At 36.1% G+C, this 17,797-nt stretch overlaps 1 protein-coding gene across 16 annotated transcripts in view; it reads left to right on the forward strand.

Moving 5' to 3' along the window:
• LOC134337823 (eukaryotic translation initiation factor 4 gamma 3-like) overlaps window positions 1-17,797 on the forward strand; it is a 306,969-nt gene that overhangs the window by 209,504 nt on the left and 79,668 nt on the right. For 12 of the 16 annotated variants that reach the window (XM_063033097.1, XM_063033102.1, XM_063033098.1 and 9 more), the window contains 4 exons: window positions 5,543-5,681; window positions 7,876-7,914; window positions 10,074-10,814; window positions 17,590-17,678. In XM_063033097.1, the coding sequence (XP_062889167.1) occupies window positions 5,543-5,681; window positions 7,876-7,914; window positions 10,074-10,814; window positions 17,590-17,678 (1,008 nt within the window). The remainder of the gene's footprint in view (window positions 1-5,542; window positions 5,682-7,875; window positions 7,915-10,073; window positions 10,815-17,589; window positions 17,679-17,797) is intronic. The other 4 variants (XM_063033099.1, XM_063033105.1, XM_063033104.1 and 1 more) reach the window with 2 other exon arrangements.

Consider the following 17,797-nt stretch of genomic DNA (forward strand, 5'->3'; position numbering starts at 1 on the left):
AAAGGAAACAAGTGACAGATATAGGTGTTTGGATCTTGAGAGTCTCCTGAGGAGTAGTGTGAAGGAGAGAACTTAAACATCCTTGGCGAGCAAAAATAAGGAGAATCCCAGGACAATTTTATAAGTATATCAGGAACAAGATGGTAGCTGGGGAAAGAATCAGTTTGGTTGAGCCAAAGTATTAATCTGTGTGTTGGGGGGGCGGGGGACAGAAGGATGTGGGCATTATCCTAAATCAATACTACTTGCCTGTGTTTGCCAGGAAGTGTGTGGAAGATGGTGAATTGAGGTCTTAGATGGGTGGCATAAGGAACTTTGTAAACCTCAGGGCTTGATGGCATCTAATGAAGATATTTGCACCTCACTGAGGTGTCAGAAGACTGGAGGATAACTAGTGTTGTTCCCTTTATTTAAGAAATGCTGCAGTGATAAACCAGGTAACTATAGGTTGGAGATCCTTGTGTTATCAGTCAGAAATTTGTTGAAGAAAATGTTTAAGAATGTTTAGAAATCCAGAAAGAAAAAATAGCAGATGCTCGGAAACAGGAAGATTGAATTAAGGCAAGACATTAGACTTTGTCTATATTGATTTAGTAAGGTATTTGATAATGGACCTGAATCCAGCAGGTTAAGTAAGGATAATGGGTGGGATCCAAAGTGAGCTGGCTAATAGGATTTACAATTAACTTGGATAATTAAAATTTAAGTTTAAGATTTAAACTTTGAATCAGAAAAAGTTAATTTTACGATTGATGGTGTACCTCAAAGATTGGTGCTGGGACCCTTGTTTGTTACATTAGTGACTTTAATGTGAATGTAGGAGCTATGATGTAAGTTTTTAGATGACAAAGTTGGTGGTGGTGTATATGGTGAGGAAGATGAGTGGGATATAGATCAGATGGAAAATTGGTAGAGCACTGGCAGGTAGAATTTAATCCCAACAAGTTTGAGGTGATGCATTTTTGGGAAATCACATAGGGTAGGGTATCACTCAGTGGCCACTTCATTAGGTACTTCATATACCAAAAAAAAAGAGTAACTACTGAGTGTAGTAGCCCATCCACTTCAAGGTTCAATGTGTTTTGCATTCAGAGATGCTCTTCTGCACACCACTGTTGTAATGTGTGGTTATTTGAGTTACTGTTGCCTTCCTGTCAACTTGAACCAGTCTGGCCATTCTTCTCTGACTCCTCATTTTCAAGACAGTTTTGCTCATAGAACTGCCACTCACTATATGTTTTTTGTTTTTCACCCATTCTCTGTAAACTAAAGAAGGTTGTGCATGAAAATCCCAGGAGATCAGCAGTTTCTGAGATATTCGCCAACAGTCATTCCATGGTCAAAATCACTTGAAACACATTTCTTCCCCATTCTAAACAACAGAACCTCTTGACACAAGACTGGCTGATTAGATATTGCATTAATGAGCTGGTTTTCCCAATAAAGTGGCCTTTATAGGCTGCTCAGAAACTTTGATGAACAGAGGAACCTTGGGGTCAGGGCCATAATTCCTAGAAAATGAAAATTCGGGTAGCTGAGGTGGTGAATTAGGCATATAACTCATTTGCCTTCATAGATCATAGAATATAAAATATAAAAAGTTTGGCTGTAACTTTGCAGATTATTAGTTAGATTGCACTTGGGCACTGCGTGCTGGTCTGGTTGCTATACTCGAGGTGAATGTGCTGATAGAGTTCAGAGATTTGGCAGGATGTTATCTAGAGTGGAGGATTTCAGATTTGGGGGAGACTGGATAGGGTCAGTTTGTTTTCCCTGGAGCGAAGAGGGATGACCTGGTTAGAAGTATATAAAATGACAAGAGGCATAGATTGAAGTAGATAGAATCTTTTTCTCTTGGTAGGATTATCACAAATAAGAGCATATGTGTTTGGTGTTGAAGGAAGGAGTTGTAATGGGGATCTGAGCAAAAATTTATTTTTAGACAAGGATTAGAAGGATTTTTAACCAGTGTGGAGAAATGGGAGAAGTGTAGATGGGCAGAAAGGTTGGCATGGGGTACCATTTCCTGTGCTGTACAGCTATGACTCAGTACTGAGAAGGTTTTCCCGATTACACAGAAAATGGTGAAAATACTCAGCAGGTCAGGCGATAATGATAAGAAACAGAGTGAATGTTTCAGGTTGAAGTCCATTTACTATTTCTAGGCCAAAGTAGATAGATTCTTGATAATCAAGAAATTGATAAGTTACCTTGCAGAGGTGGGAATATAAAATTATGTTCTCATCAGCCATGGGCTTTCAAAATGACTGGGCAAGCATTAGGGGTTGAGTAGCTTACTCCTGTTCATAATTCATATATTCAAGATTTCGGCCTGACTCTATAAATGGCACCACTGATTTCCATCTGCAATTAAATGAAATGATTCCCAACCAAACTGTCATATTGTTCTCTTCTACTCCTGCCTGCATTACTTTTGTTGACCACTAAATTAGCTTATAGATAAAGAAATTTGGAATGTTTCCCTTGGCCCTCATCAATTTTTACAAATGCACCAAATAAAGAATCCTATTTAGATGCATCATGGCTTGATCTAGCAACTGCTCTGTCCATGATGGCAAGAAACTGCAGAGTTGTAACCACATCTCAGCACATCATAGAAACCAGCACCCGCTGAATGGACTCTGCCTACACTTCTTGCTACCTTGGTAAAGCAGCTAACATAATCAAAGATGCCACGCACCCCAGTCATTCTCTCCACCCTCCCCCCATCAGATAGAAAATACAAAAGCCTGAAAACACATACCTTCAGGCTGAAGGATAGTTTCTACCCTGCTGTTATAAGATTATTGAATGGTCCTTTAGTATGATAAGATGGTCTGTTGACCTCAGAATCTGTCTTGTTGTGACCTTGTGTATAAAAGTCTACAGGGGCACTGAACTTTCCCTATGCTGTGACATTTATTCTGCACTGCTATTATTTTACCTTCTATGGATGGTATACAAGACATGTTTTTCACTGTACTTCAGTACATTGACAATAGTAAGCCAATTCACCAAATTATAGCTCCTTCTTACTCAGAATATCTATGAGTTGTCCACAAGGCAACTGGCCCAAGGCACATCCACTACTTTATTTATTAGCATCCAAGGTAGCATGTGGTGCTTAAGTGTCGTAATGACAAGTTCACTGAAGGTGACCGCATACATTTTGGCTGGATTTCTACAGCCTGAGGTGTGTGAAGTCTAATTGCCTTTTGGAGCAGCTGCTGAGCTGCCAGCTGTCCTTGCTGACAGAAGAAGTATTGTTGCCAAACCTCTAGCCCAAATGTTTGAAAAAAATTCCATGCATATAATCCGACATACATAATACAAACAACGTAATTGAGTTTCCACATTTAATTTTATGATAAACTAAATTATCAATAGACATTAGGTGCAGGAGTAGGCCATTCGGCCCTTCGGCCCTTCGAGCCAACACCACCATTCACTGTGATCATGGCTGATCATCCACAATCAGTATCCAGTTCCTGCCTTATGCCCATAACCTTTGATTCTGCTATCTTTAAGAGCTCTATTTATCTCCTTATTGAAAGCATCCAGAGACTTGGCCTCCACTGCCTTCTGGGGCAGAGCATTCCACATATTCACCACTCTCTGGGTGAAAAAGTTTTTCCTCCACTTGGTTCTAAATGACCTACCCCTTATTCTTAAACTGTGGCCCCTGGTTCTGGACTCACCCATCAACGGGAACATGCTTCCTGCCTCCAGTGTGTCCAATCCCTTAATAATCTTATATGTTTCAATCAGATCCCCTCTCATCCTTCCAAATTCCAGTGTATACAAGCCCAGTCGCTCCACTCTTTCAACATATGACAGTCCCGCCATCCCGGGAATTAACCTTGTGAACCTACGCTGCACTCCCTCAATAGCAAGAATGTCCTTCCTCAAATTTGGAGACCAAAACTTCACACAATACTCCAGGTATTAAAAGATCTTTAGTTCAATACTGTTGAAGAAATAGCAAGTAATTTTTGCTTACCAGATCAGAGAAGTTGAAAACTAGAAGATATTATATTGGAGTTGAGCATTAGAGGGAGACATTATTGATTTCAGAGCCTTTTTTTTTAAAGCTTTTTGGCTTATTTTTAAACTACTGGAACTGAATTACAGCAGTATAATTACTACATAATGTAATTACTGATACTAAAATTGTAATGTGAAGATTTGCTGAAATGAAATGTATGCTTACACATCTTGTTTGAAATGTTGTCCGTGTTTCATGTCATATTGAACTTATATTTGTTTGTCTTCAGTGTTACGAGATTCATGTTCCCACTGAGTTAAACTGAAGTTACAATTAAAGACCTTTAGAAATTCTCTTCTTGCCCAGGCTACTTAACAGGCTATTTGGAATATTTCACTTGTCATAATTTTTTTAAATGTACGTTAGATTGCTCGTAATTGCCCCCAAATTTAGACTATGGATAATATCCATTGCAGTTATTTGCTGATTTATTTTGTAATAGTGTATTTTTAGGTGTGTGTGCATGGGGTGGGGGGGGGGAATCATGATAATTTTCTTTTCAAATGAAAGATTTCATTCAGCACTCCTTCAAAATCAAAACCTCATTGTCAATGTGATTTAAAGTGGCAACTATCGTGGATTCAGAATGATGGATACTCCATAGTTGAAGTATACTATGACCTGTAGGTAGAAATCAGGAACTGACTGTAAGTTCTTGCTCTTAAAATTTACGCTATTTGTCACCATCACTTATGAGTAAATGAAGATTGACACAGAGAAAGAATCTGTCCCATTTCATTTTTTCCAATTTTCTTTTCCATTTTCCTTTTCATCACTTTCCTGACAGTTAAAGATCTATGTTGACGATACTTGAGGGTGTCTGAAATTAGGAATTTACTATCAACAAGCAAAATGTTTTAAAACAATAGAATAACTGCATGCTTGATTTATAAAAGCCTTCAAATTCCAAACTCAAATTTTACTTATCTGTTGCCTAACTTAGAAAGATTAGATTGATTTAAACAGATTTATGTTGTATTCTGACATTCAGTGATGCAGACATCAGATTTAGATAACTGCCGAGTTAAAGTCATTTGCAATTCAGTTCTTTAAACTTAATCCCTATCTTAACTGGTTACAACATCTTTAAAAATTGCCCTCAGAAGTAACAAAATTAATTTTCTGGTTGAGCACATTATTCATATTCATTATTTTATGATGTCAAATCTTTTGGAAAAATCTGCTGCATGTTAATGTTGCAATAAGAGGTTAATAAAAGACAAGAAAACATTGAATTGAACTTTTTATATTACAAGTATTTGGCTAGTCCTGAATCAAAAAGGACTCTTGGAGGGAACACTGAGAATTTATTAGCAATGTTCTGTCTGTTTGTCTTTCCTGCTGTTGTTAATGGTTAATCCTGTTTTCTTTCCCTTCTCATTCCTGCTTACTCCATCTCTCTTTGGTTTTGTTTTATTTTAATTTATTGACCTATTATGAAATTTCATGGTAAACTGTTTTACATATTTTCCTCTCGTTATGTGTTCCATGTGCTAGTTTTTGTGTCCGCACCCTCATTATCCTCACCTATTGTACCTCAAATCCCAGCAGCTGCCCAGTCAGGTTGCAGATCATGCACCAGTTTTTGGAACTGTGGAAAATACTCACGTGGCATCAAATGTGGACTTCAAGCAAGGTTTGTTCATTTCTACTCTGGCATAACTCTTGTAATATTTCAACTGGCAACTATTATTCTTTGAGTATTGACCATCTGGTGGGAGGAGTGAATTAAAGGATCGTTATTTCATTTTGCAGATTGTCTTCCAGTCTGGTAGCTGCCATGAGATACTTGTGTGAAATTTTATGTGTAGCTTGATTCTCTTTAAATCTGATTTTCAGTAGCTTAATTAATTTAGTTTCATTTACATTATCTGTGGAAGAAAATTTCCAACTGTCACTGAAGACTTTGTATTAATTAGTTTTCACAGTACCATAAGTATATTATTGCCCTCTTCTATATGTTTATATTAGCAGTTATATTTCTTTTTGTGCTTGATACCAGTTATATTACTATGTTAAAAATTAGCAGAAGAAATCATGGAAGAGTATGTCTATTACTTCACAGTAATACTTGCAATAGACTTTGACTCTGTTGGAAGTTTCTGTTGAAGTGGCATGAGCATCTAGCCTTGATTATTTTCCAATGTGCAGGTCTAAAACAGAAAGTAATGTGTTGCCAGTAAATTAGGTAGTATAGCAATTAGCGTAACTATAACAGCACAAACAATCTGGGTTCAATTCCACCGCTGTCTGTCATGAAGTGTTCTCTCTTGACCACGTGGGTTTCCTCTGGGAACTGCAGTTTCCTCCCACATTTCCAAAGATGTATGGGTTAGTTGGTCACATAGGTGTAAGTGGGTGGCATGAAACATAGAAAATAGGTGCAGGAGTAGGCCATTCGGCCCTTCGAGCCTGCATCACCATTCAGTATGATCATGGCTGATCAGCCAACTCAGAACCCTGTACCTGCCTTCTCTCCATACCCCCGATCCCTTTAGCCACAAGGGCCATATCTAACTCCCGCTTCAATATAGCCAATGAACTGGCCTCAACTGTTTCCGGTGGCAGAGAATTCCACAGATTCGCCACTCTCTGTGTGAAGAAGTTTTTCCTCATCTCGGTCCTAAAAGGCTTTCCCTTTATCCTTAAACTGTGATACCTCGTTCTGGACTTCCCCAACATCAGGAACAATCTTCCTGCATCTAGCCTGTCCAATCCTTTTAGGATTTTATACATTTCAATAATATCCCCCCTCAATCTTCTCAATTCCAGCGAGTTGGGTTTAGAAGGGCCTGTGACCATGTTGTCCATCCAAATAGAAATCAAAAATAAATGATAGTCAAGTTGCCTCATGTTAGCTCATATAATACTTCAAAGACAGATTTCTTCAGAAAATGAAAACCTGTCCATTTTGCTCTATTTAAGAAAGAGCCATTTTCAATTTCTTTGACAAAACAGTACAGATAGTATTCCTCACATTCCCTCTTAAAGTGCCTTCTTAAGAAAGACGCATAAACTGTGAGATATCTGTTAAAGCTTTGAAGGGGTATTGTGGTTAATTAAGTACAGAGGTATGGCAGAACAAGGTTCCATATGACAGTGGAATGTGATGAAAATCACTGACCTGGCAGTACAGGTTATTATTTAGTATTGAGATATGATTTTGCCCCCTACCCTTTGAACCTTTGCATTTTCTTATTTAGCTGAAATTATTTTGAGTGAATTGGTGTCTCGATCCTTGAGTTTTGCCCATAATATCAAGTATTGTGGTGAAACATGTTGACTTTAATTATTATTAAATTGACTTGAGTCAACTGCCTGATGTTGTTTATGGCCAATTCTTGCTTTATTTTGTTTCTTGAATTTAGCTGATCATGTTCAATGTTTTGATGCAATTAATCAATAATCTAAAATTAAATTAGCTAGAATTGAGCAATATTAATTATGGAAAGCAAGTATAAAACTAGCAGTTTTAGAAAAGCATCTTTTAATTCAAAATCGTGAACTTGGAAATGTACAGATTTCAGTGATAATGTAGAAGTTATTCCTGGAGTAAGGAGGCTTTACACAAATTACTGTCTTTAATTTCCTTGTATACAATTTCTTGGAAAACATACTGGAAATTTTGTTATACTTGCAGCACAGAGACATAATAGTTTTCTTAGAAAACTTGGTTTTATTGAAGTAGTATTAATTGACTGTATTAAACATCTAGAGTTGTATATGCAATACTTTCTTGGAAGGGACCAATAAATTTCAATAAATTAAAATTTCCTACATTTACAAGTTCAGGTATGGTACATGCCATAAAATGTTTTTATTTATTTCAGTGGAACGGACTGAAACTGCTGTTACAAAACTGAAAACAGGTATGGAATTAATATAATTTAAATGTCACAGTAAAGTGAAGCAACGTTTCAATCTCAGTACTACTACTGTTTAATCTCAGGTTTGCAATTCTGAGGGAGGGACATTTAACTGAGTGATTAAGTTAAGAAAATTGACAGATTTTGCTGCCTTTTGAGTGATGGAAATAGGATATCCCAATGTTCAGTACTTTATCACAATATTTACAAGCTTGGTTTTAATTATTGTCACTTTATTTTGGAAATGTGTTTGAATGTCCTTCATACATTTGATCCACTGATTTAAATTTTGTTTTGTAATATGACATTCATAGAACAACACAGCCCAAGAATTGGCCCTTTAGCATGCTATGTCTGTATTGAACATGATGCCAATCTAAACTAATCGCGTCTGCCTGCATAAGTTCTATCTCTTGATTCGCTGTTCATCTATCTGTCTATCTATTTCCTAAATGTTGTTTCTCATGTTTGCTTTACTCTCTCTTCTGGCAACTCTTACCAGGTACTTTGTCTATTTCTCTCTCTATCTTTATCTCTCTCCCTATCCCCCCCCCCCATCCTCTCCCCCTCTCTATCACTCTATCCCCCTATCCAAATCAGAATGTAATGTATTCAGGTTTGCAGATGATAGAAAGCTAGGTGGGGAAAAGTGAACAGTGAAGTCATTGAATCTACAAAGCTTGTAAGTTACACAACCTGGTCAAGCTGTTAGAAAATGGAGTACCGTGTGAGATTGTGCATTTCCTTCAGAAGAATTTCAACAAAAATAATTTAATATGGTGAGAAACTAATGAATGGTTGTATACAGAGAAATGCAGAGACTAAATGTGCAGGTACAGCAAGTATTTATTTAAACAACTGACAGACATTTAGCTAACCGATTTGTATATTTGCCAGATGATGTACATCTCTTTTGCACAAGTTTACAAACACTTGCCGAGATTATATAAAGTTTTTAGAACACTTTGGGAGCACTGCATTTTTAGTTTCTGGAATAAAGAATCTACCATCACAAAATTGATTGCATGGTGCTTATATGGAAACAAAATGAGAAAAGTTGCTTTGTACTTAAGTTTAGAAAAGTGAAAGGGTTTTTTTACATAAAAATATATGACTAAGGACTATGAATAAATGCCAATAAACTCTTACAACAAGTTGCAGAATTCAGATCAGGATGTGATGAAATGTCTTTCTATAGTGCATAGTAGATTTTTAGAATTCTGTCTGATTCCCTAAAGTTTAACTTGCAGGTTGAATAGGTAGTAAGGGAGGCAAAAATAGCAAGGATCTGGGCCTGTACTCACCGGGGTTTAGAAGACTGAGGAGAATCTCATTGAATCATATCAAAAATTAAAAGACATAAATAGAGTCGACATGGATAAAATTGTTTCCCATTGTGGAGTAGTCTAGGACCAGCAGGGACAGCTTCAGAATGCAAGGGCGCTCATTTAGAACAGATATGAGGAGGATTTTTTTTTACCCAGAAGGTGATGAATCTGTCAAATTCATTCCCAGAGATGGCTGTGGGACCCAAATAATTGGGATATCTAAAGTGGAGGTTGATAGGTTCTTGATTAGTAAGGGTGTCAACACTTACAGAGAGAAGGCAGGTAAATGGGGTTGGTAGGGAAAATAAATCAGCTCTGAAGGTATGGCAGAGCAGACTCAATGGACTGAATTACCTAATTCTACTTCTATGGCTCAAGGTCTTGGGATCTATCTTAGAACTACAGATGCTCAGTGGTTGAGTGTATTTGTGGATGAGATCAATAGATTTTTGATCACTGAAAGGATATGATCAGATAGCAAAGTTGACTTGATACAGAGTTTGCCACAGTTTTATTGAGTGGTCTTTTCAAATTTAACATCCCTTTAATTCTGCCATTCATAACCTTGCTTTCATCTAAATAAGCCCAACTTTCTGAACTTCTCCGCTGAACCTATTCAACCTATTTTGAATAGTGTTATTAATTAATAAAATTTGCTTTTATTTTCTGGGTTTTAACCAATTATATTTCTGTGTCAGATTTTTGAAAAGGATGCCTTAGGTGGTTTATAATAATTATTATGTATTAAATTATTTTTGCTTACATTGAAATATAAACTTTTTGTAAACAATTGGCATGTTTACTGAAATAGAGTTCCCTTTTCTGCTCACACAGAAGAAAAACCAAAGCAGGATCTACCAGTGAAAGGTTCTTCCACAGATGTTAGAACGGAAATTGCTGAAGAAAAGGAGATTGATGGTGGAACTTCTGATACAGGTCCTTTACTGGAGGAGGAAGAAGAGGAGGGGGAACAGGAGGAGGAGGGGGGAGTGGTGGCAGAGGAGGTGGTGGAGGAGGAAGAGGCGGTCTTGGTGGAACATGTTTCTAGTAATGCTGTTTTCCCAACTATGGACTCTACTGAAGGATCTGGAACATCCATTTCCAATGAGGAGAAGAAACTTGCACCTAGCATACATTTGCACATAGACGTGGAAAAGGATAAACAAAAAGAGCAGGACACCGAACATCTATCCGAAGAAACAATTGTTGCTTCATTTGATGAAACCATGGTACCTTGCACTGTTGTCTCAACTAAAGCAGTGAATGGCGTAGCAAGCCAGGAAATATCACAATGCACCTTGGAAGGTGTTTCACAAAACTTTCCATTGTCTACAAATGTAGAGAATGCAGATAATCTTAGGACAGAAGCAGAGGCAGAGGTGACACTTTCTTCTCCTGCTTATTCAATTAGTCTGGAGGCTGCAGCAGAGGAAGAAAACAGTGAGGAAGTGCCTGTTAATGATGACAAAGATGAAGCTGTGGAATGCAAAGAATTTATGGAAGTTGAGGAGAAAGAGGTGGAGGAAAATGAATCACAACAATTAAACTCCAAAAAAAGCCCTGAGATTTTGTATGGTAGGTTTTCATTGAATAAGACTGTGTAATAGCAGATATTTATGTTTAAATTCTTTTAGTATAATGTTATTCTTTTTTTAGATATGAGAATTTTTTGTACCTTCTTCGAAATTTTTTCCAGGTGAGAATATTTTTGAAGGCTTTTCAGAGTAGAGATTGTTAGTGCTGTAGCAGACTTTGATTAATAGTTTTGTTTTCATTGCTTTCAGATACCCATAGAGTTACTACCTTGGAGATCCAAGTATCTTTGTGTTATTATCCTGTTCATTATTCCCCCTCCTCCATTCCAAAAGAAAAACAAAACAGAAAGATGGCTCTACTGATTGCCAGTGAAATTTGATTACTTAATTAATACAAGGTAGCAAAGGAATTACTTTCATATACTTTTAATGTTGTGTAACAAGCAAAATCAGTTTAATAAGCAAGTCATATAGATCTTGGTTCAGTCTTTGATCTATCCTGATTTACTGATTGTGCCCAAGTTATTTAAGATTCAAATTTGGCCTCTGTTGGAGGGGGAAAGGAAGTTTATATTGATTTCACAGTACTACCTTAAAAGATGTAGTGAACTAGAATCAGGCTGAGTTATGTCTTTCCTTATGACTGCATTGCCCTCTGATTTCAACTCAACTTCATAATGAATGCAGTTATGAGTGACATTTGCCACCAAGGTACAAGTTCCTTTAGAATTGAGAGATGACAAGATATTTTATGAAGCACATGTTATTTTCAAGCAGAGTCTTTAACCCTGTGAAAGTCTTATCTTTTTTCTGAATTAACTTTGTGAATTTTTTCAAAATTCAAGATGAGTAGTTTTTAACCATCATCAGTGTTCAACTAGATTAAATAAATATCACAACAGAAATGTTTAGGATCTGCTGCTAATTGCTGTAAATTGTGTATCTATGATTATTTTACAATATGTAAAGCATGCTGATCTCGTCAATGGGTTACATTCATGAAGCCTCATTACATTAAAAAGGGTAGTCTGTTGAAATATGCATAAAGAATTAAAGTTACTAGTTTTTAAACAGGTACATTATATGAGAAGATTTTCATTTTGAACTAATACTCACTGGAAACCAAAATAATATATTACTGGTTATACTGGACATTATGGCCACACATAATCAAATTGTGGAGACATTGCTAATTTTTGGAATCCATAATTAAAAATGCATGGCAACTGATGTGCTTCAGCAGGACAAAAATCAATGAAAATCTGTGAAAGAAGTGGAGAAAGAGAATGAGATGTAAATACCTTGCAAGGGCAGGTAGAAGAGTAAGACAGTGGTGCTTTGGATTTTATAGGAGTGCAGAGTGCTGCAACAATTAGCAACTTGTATTCATTCATGCTTTGGTTGTAGTTTGAGTATGATGTAGTTTTTGAACAGTTCATAACAGAGCAAAGCTTATTTTGCTTTATTAAAGGTGCAGCAAAGTATCACCAGAATTACGACGGAAGTATAGGTTCATGTTTACTGTTGTGTGGAGAAGGATTTGATGGGGTGAATATGAGTATTTCTTTATTTGGAAGGTAGTGGTGAAAGTTCATTAAATTAATATTTCTACTTGTATGAAGAGGGAAGTTGGGAGAAATTTATTTCTGGAGGAACTTTGCCACTGGTTACATTTGGGGTTTCCTTTAATGAAAAATAGCGATTTATAAGGATAAAACAAGCTAATGGAATTATTAGAGACCCTGAAAAGATAATGCTAAATGGTCACCTTATTTGAAAATTTGTATTGTCTTATAGTTCTGCACAACAGCTGCCAGAGAAATAAGACTTTTTTGAATTACTAATTACTATTAGAAAGCTGATGTCAAGAGAACTAAAATGGTTATCCAGTAAAGTAATAGATTCATACAACAGGAAAAATTGACCTTCAGCCTACCTAGTCTGTGCTAATCATCGAGCACCAATTTACACTAATCCTGTTTTACTCTTCTCATATTCGCAGCAACTCCCCTATTTTCTATCACTCACCTGCAAATCAGGGACACCTTACAACGTTTAAATACCAATCCATTCTTTGGGTTGTGGGAGGAAATGTTGGCGGTCACAGAGAAAACACATGTAGTCAGCCCTTGAGGTTGGGATTGAATCTGAGTCACTGAGTCTGAGAGGCAGCAATGTGCCACTTACTGCTTTAGAACATGTAGCTGGGTGCATGCACATTCACGCACTTGAACATGTTGGTGTATGTCATTTTCCAGTTACATGATTTTCATTTGATGCTGGCATTTTCAGTCACTGAATGGAAGAATCCTTGAGCTGTTGAAATTAACCTGTCTCATCTGCGGTATAGATGTCAGTAATACATTTGCGCAATGACTGAATACTATCTGATGAACAATGTGTCACTGTTTTGAATATCCCTGCTATCTAATAGGAAAATGGATGCAGGAGAATGCTGTGTAATACTGCAAGACTCTTCCTTCACTCAACTACATCAGGACTGATTTGTGATCTAACTCCGAGTTCCCACTTTGTTTTATATTACTTACAAACTTTAATAAAAACAGTTTGTATTGTGTTTACCTGTAAATTCACTGGGAGATGGTTCTCGTTCTAATCATGATATCAAGTAGTTTCTATTGTAATGCTGAAAGTTGGCAATATAATTTTGTCCAATAGGTGCTGCTTATTTGTATCCTGTACAATTGCAATTTCCTTTTAAACTTGTGCATGTTTAGGATGAAGGAAAATAACTGAAGAATTCCTTAATATCAGTCTTGTCAGTGGGTCCCAGAAAGGATCAGAACTCCACAGATCAATGTTTATCAGTTCCTACATCCCAAAAGCAGAGCTCTGATTACTTTTATCAGAATTAATAATTTCCTGTAGAATGTCACAACATCTGGCTCATGTACTGACTGACATATAGTTCTTCGCAGCAAACATCAATAATAGTTTGAGGTTTGTCACTTTTTAAAACCTATGATAAAAGTTTATTTTTTAATTTGTTGTGACTTTTTAAAAAGTGCAGTTCCTTAAATGACTTGACAGTGTTCACCAATGTTACCTATGAAATTTTGTTCATTTCATAATGAAGTTCATAAATTGGTCTTGTTGATACAGAAACTGAGGAGCATTAAATAGAAAGTATAATACAAGTAACTGCAAAGCAACTTACTGTGTTTCTTTGCCTTGAATTAGAAGATTAATATAATTTTTAAAAAACTTTAATCCAGCATTTCCAGGACGTTGGTGCTCAACTAATACTCAAGGCTCAACTAACGCTCAACTAACTGTATGTTATTTCTGTTAGTAATCCAAAGCACTTATAATTCAATTACTTTTTAAAAGATGTTACACAATAACCTTTCTCTAATGCTGCTTTTGTTTGGTGAATAAAGATGCAATACTGAGTCAATTAAGGAGCACTAAACTGAGGGGTGACGTATTTTTTCACATACTTCACAGCCTCAACATTTGATGTGGTTGTTAAATGCTGCAGCTATTTGGTATCAATGTTCTTGGATGAATTATCCCATCTTCTTGACTATATTATTTAATGTCAATCTGCCTGGATAGATTTCAGCTTCAAATTGCATAAACTTCTACAGAACATAATTGTAGTTCATTTTTGATCCTGGCAGAAATATCATCTGAGTTCACAGTTCTTGTTCCTCTGATTCAAGTATATAAACAGAACAAATGTAATAGAAACAGGAGTAGACTCTTTATCCCTTTGAGCATGCTCTGCTATTTGCTAAGATTTCTGCTAAAATCTTTAATACTACTTTTGTGCACTAACCCCCTATCATTTGATTCTCTTAATATCTAAAATTCTCAACTTTTGTTTTGTATATATCCATCAATTGAGCTTCCACAGTTCCTTATGTATATAACAGTCGACTAGCTTTGGGGGAGAAAATCTCTTCAAAGCTCTCCTGATTGGGTGACTCCTTATACTTTATATTTTATACTTTATTGTTGTCAAACAATTGGTACTAGAACATACAATCATCACTCCTTATTTTGAGCGAATGACCCTAATTCTAGATATACTGAAAAGGGTAACTTCACCCCTGCATTTACACTGTGATGTCTTTGGAATTTTGTGCACTCATGACATCATTTCTGAATTCTGAGGAATGTCTGGCTAATATAATAAGGGTTAAGGAACTTTGCGAAAAAAGAAGAAAATATTGGAAATGCTCAGATGAAAGTTCCAGATGTGAAATATTAAGTTTCTTTTATCCTGATGCTGTCTGACATGCATTTTATGGTTTTACTTAAGATTTCCAGCATCCACAGTGCTTTATTTTCTTTTCAGGTTTTTAGCTTTTTTGAATGCTCCTGGAATTTTTATTATTGTAATGCATGAACCTTAAAATTAGTTATTAGTTCAGATTCCTAAACTTTGTTGTATTATTTTTTGTTGTTTTAAATAAATGCTGTTTTTCTCCAGAAGTAGTGTACCTTTTGAAAGCATCTTTAAAATATTAACTCTTACATTTTGATATATAAAGCTCCCCAGATTACCAGTGCCCTACTTTGGGACACCCCATGCAAATGGACAAGCAGAATGGATAGATTGGATTTGCCTGCTGCTGCTGCAGAGCTATAAACATTCTGGTGGGTGGAAGCAGAGCTTTTCAGCGTGTCTTCTACTCCTACCATTCCCCCTTGCTGCAACAGATTGGAGCTGGCTCAAGCTGAGAAGAATCAATGGCTTAGTCACTGAGTCAGAGAAGCTAGTATTTCCACGCTTGTTTGCTCTTGTTACAGCTGTTTCTGCAATCCTCTTCCATAGACTTTTTTCTTCATTTCCAAAAATGTTGGAGACACAAGAGACTGCAGATGCTGGAATCTGGAGCAAAAAAAACTAATGCTAGAAGAACTCAATGAGTCAAGCAGCATCTGTGGAGGGAAATGGGCAGCTGTTGTAATTGGTTGAAACCCTTCATCTAGACCAGTACAGGTAACAGATCTAAACCTGAAGCATTGACTATTTATGTCCATCCTCAGATGCTGCTTAACCACTGAATTTCTGTAAGAGGTAAACTGTATGTTCAACTTCTATTGCTTGTATTCAACCTGTTGGGGAAAGAAAAGTAGATAATTTTGATTGTGATTAGGAATGGATGTAGATCATGGCTATGAGCCTCTCAATCAGGGCATTAAGAATTAGCAAAACTGTTAACTCCTTCACTTGGAGTATCATTGTTTTAATCTAATATAAAAATATTTTATTTTTGTTTTAAATTTTGGCCTGCATGTTCCAACATGAATTAATTTACTTGCTGGGACTGGGGGATCTGTTCATAATTGTGGCAAACAAAACTGATGTTGTGCTCTGGGAGTGTTGCAGAGTATGTTGTTGGAAACTCAATACAGAGGCAATGTTACTCTGTTAATGGTTTCAGCAATTAGCTTTTAAAATTTTGTCTGTTGTGTAGAAATGTCTTGCACAATAGAGAGTTGAATAGTTACCTATTACTGGCCAATTTCTGCAATTAAATATAGACATATGTCAGTGTTGTCTGGAATTGCTGTCACCAATGATTTTACTGCTTCAATTTCTTTTGCTGTTTGTTTACATCTTTTGTACATTTTTATACATTCTTCAGGTGTCTTATAAAGAAATGTTCAGTTGTGCAAACCTTTGCTTTATCATTTTCCTTTTATTGGAGGAAAATTGACAGGCTCTACTGATAATTTTGGGATTAGGAAACTGGCATATGGATACATCCTATCATTCTGTTTAGAATTGTTAAGCTATCCTTTTGTACTTCAAATAATGTTTTCATTTATGTAGATCAATATTTGGTATCATTTAAGTAGGGTTACAAGTTTGTGATATGCACAATTATGTGCTTTATCAAAAAATAAGAAATGTTTATTGGTATACAACTAGCTGCTGATGAAATTCAGGCCCCTCAAGCCAGCTCCACCACTCCATGAGATCTATGAGTCCAAGATCATTGTTGATATGATTGTAGTTTTAATTTTGCATCTCTGTCAATTCGTATGATCTTTCACCCACTAGCAAATCAAACTCTTCATAAAGAAATTCAAATACTGTGTTACTGGGTATATCCTTAAGCCAGACTATACAAAATTATATCTACTTTACAACATGTCTTAATGGAAGGAAACTAGACTGCCCTTCATAGCCACATTGATTGACTCTGTCAGGAAAAATTCCCTTTATACCATCTATTTCTTATCATTTATTTTTCTACTTACATTAAATATTTCTCTCTATCAATTCTAATGAAAGACCTCTGATCTAAAACTGGTGCTGCCTGACCAACTGAGCATTTTCTGTTATTATTATTGCTCTTGATAATACACAGCAAATATTGCGGACCAGAGTCTTACCAGAAACCATTTCATTTCAAATATTTGATTATCAATAACATATAGAAGAATTGAGAAACCTTAAATTGTTTATTTTAATCTTGAATACACTTCAAAAATATTAGTTTTGGGAAAAAAACATTTACCCTTGCTTGCAAACATATATAAAATTATAGTTGATGTGATTATAATCTCAACTTCACATTCCTGTCAAATTCTAGTGGCCTTTTGCCCTTGCACATATCAAAATTTACCTAACTGTTCCTTCAAAAGAATCTCAGATATTGCCAAATGCAATTTGCATATTATTGTTTTAAACTTCAGACATCCATAGATTTTGAATATTCCTTATATTTAAATACAAATTAATGTAAATTTTGCTTTGAATCTGAAACAAGAGAATAGTGATTAAGCTTTTGAAGCTGAACCAAGCAAGTAATGGGCCTCAACCTGTATTACAGTCCAGATACCTATTACTGCACCAAAGATGCAGAAGAGTCCAAAAGAGTCGGACAAACCTGATGAGGATTTGTTAGAAATCAGTGAAGAGGTAAGGGTTTCTTTATCCACTTAATGATTTGTTGTATTGATGTGGTGTACATTGTTTTGCTGAGATCAACCCTTGTGAATGAAACCTGGGTTTGCTATTTTCTGAAGTAATGTGAACTG

Source organism: Mobula hypostoma, chromosome 25, assembly GCF_963921235.1.
Source record: "Mobula hypostoma chromosome 25, sMobHyp1.1, whole genome shotgun sequence".
NCBI classification, from domain to species: domain Eukaryota; kingdom Metazoa; phylum Chordata; class Chondrichthyes; order Myliobatiformes; family Myliobatidae; genus Mobula; species Mobula hypostoma.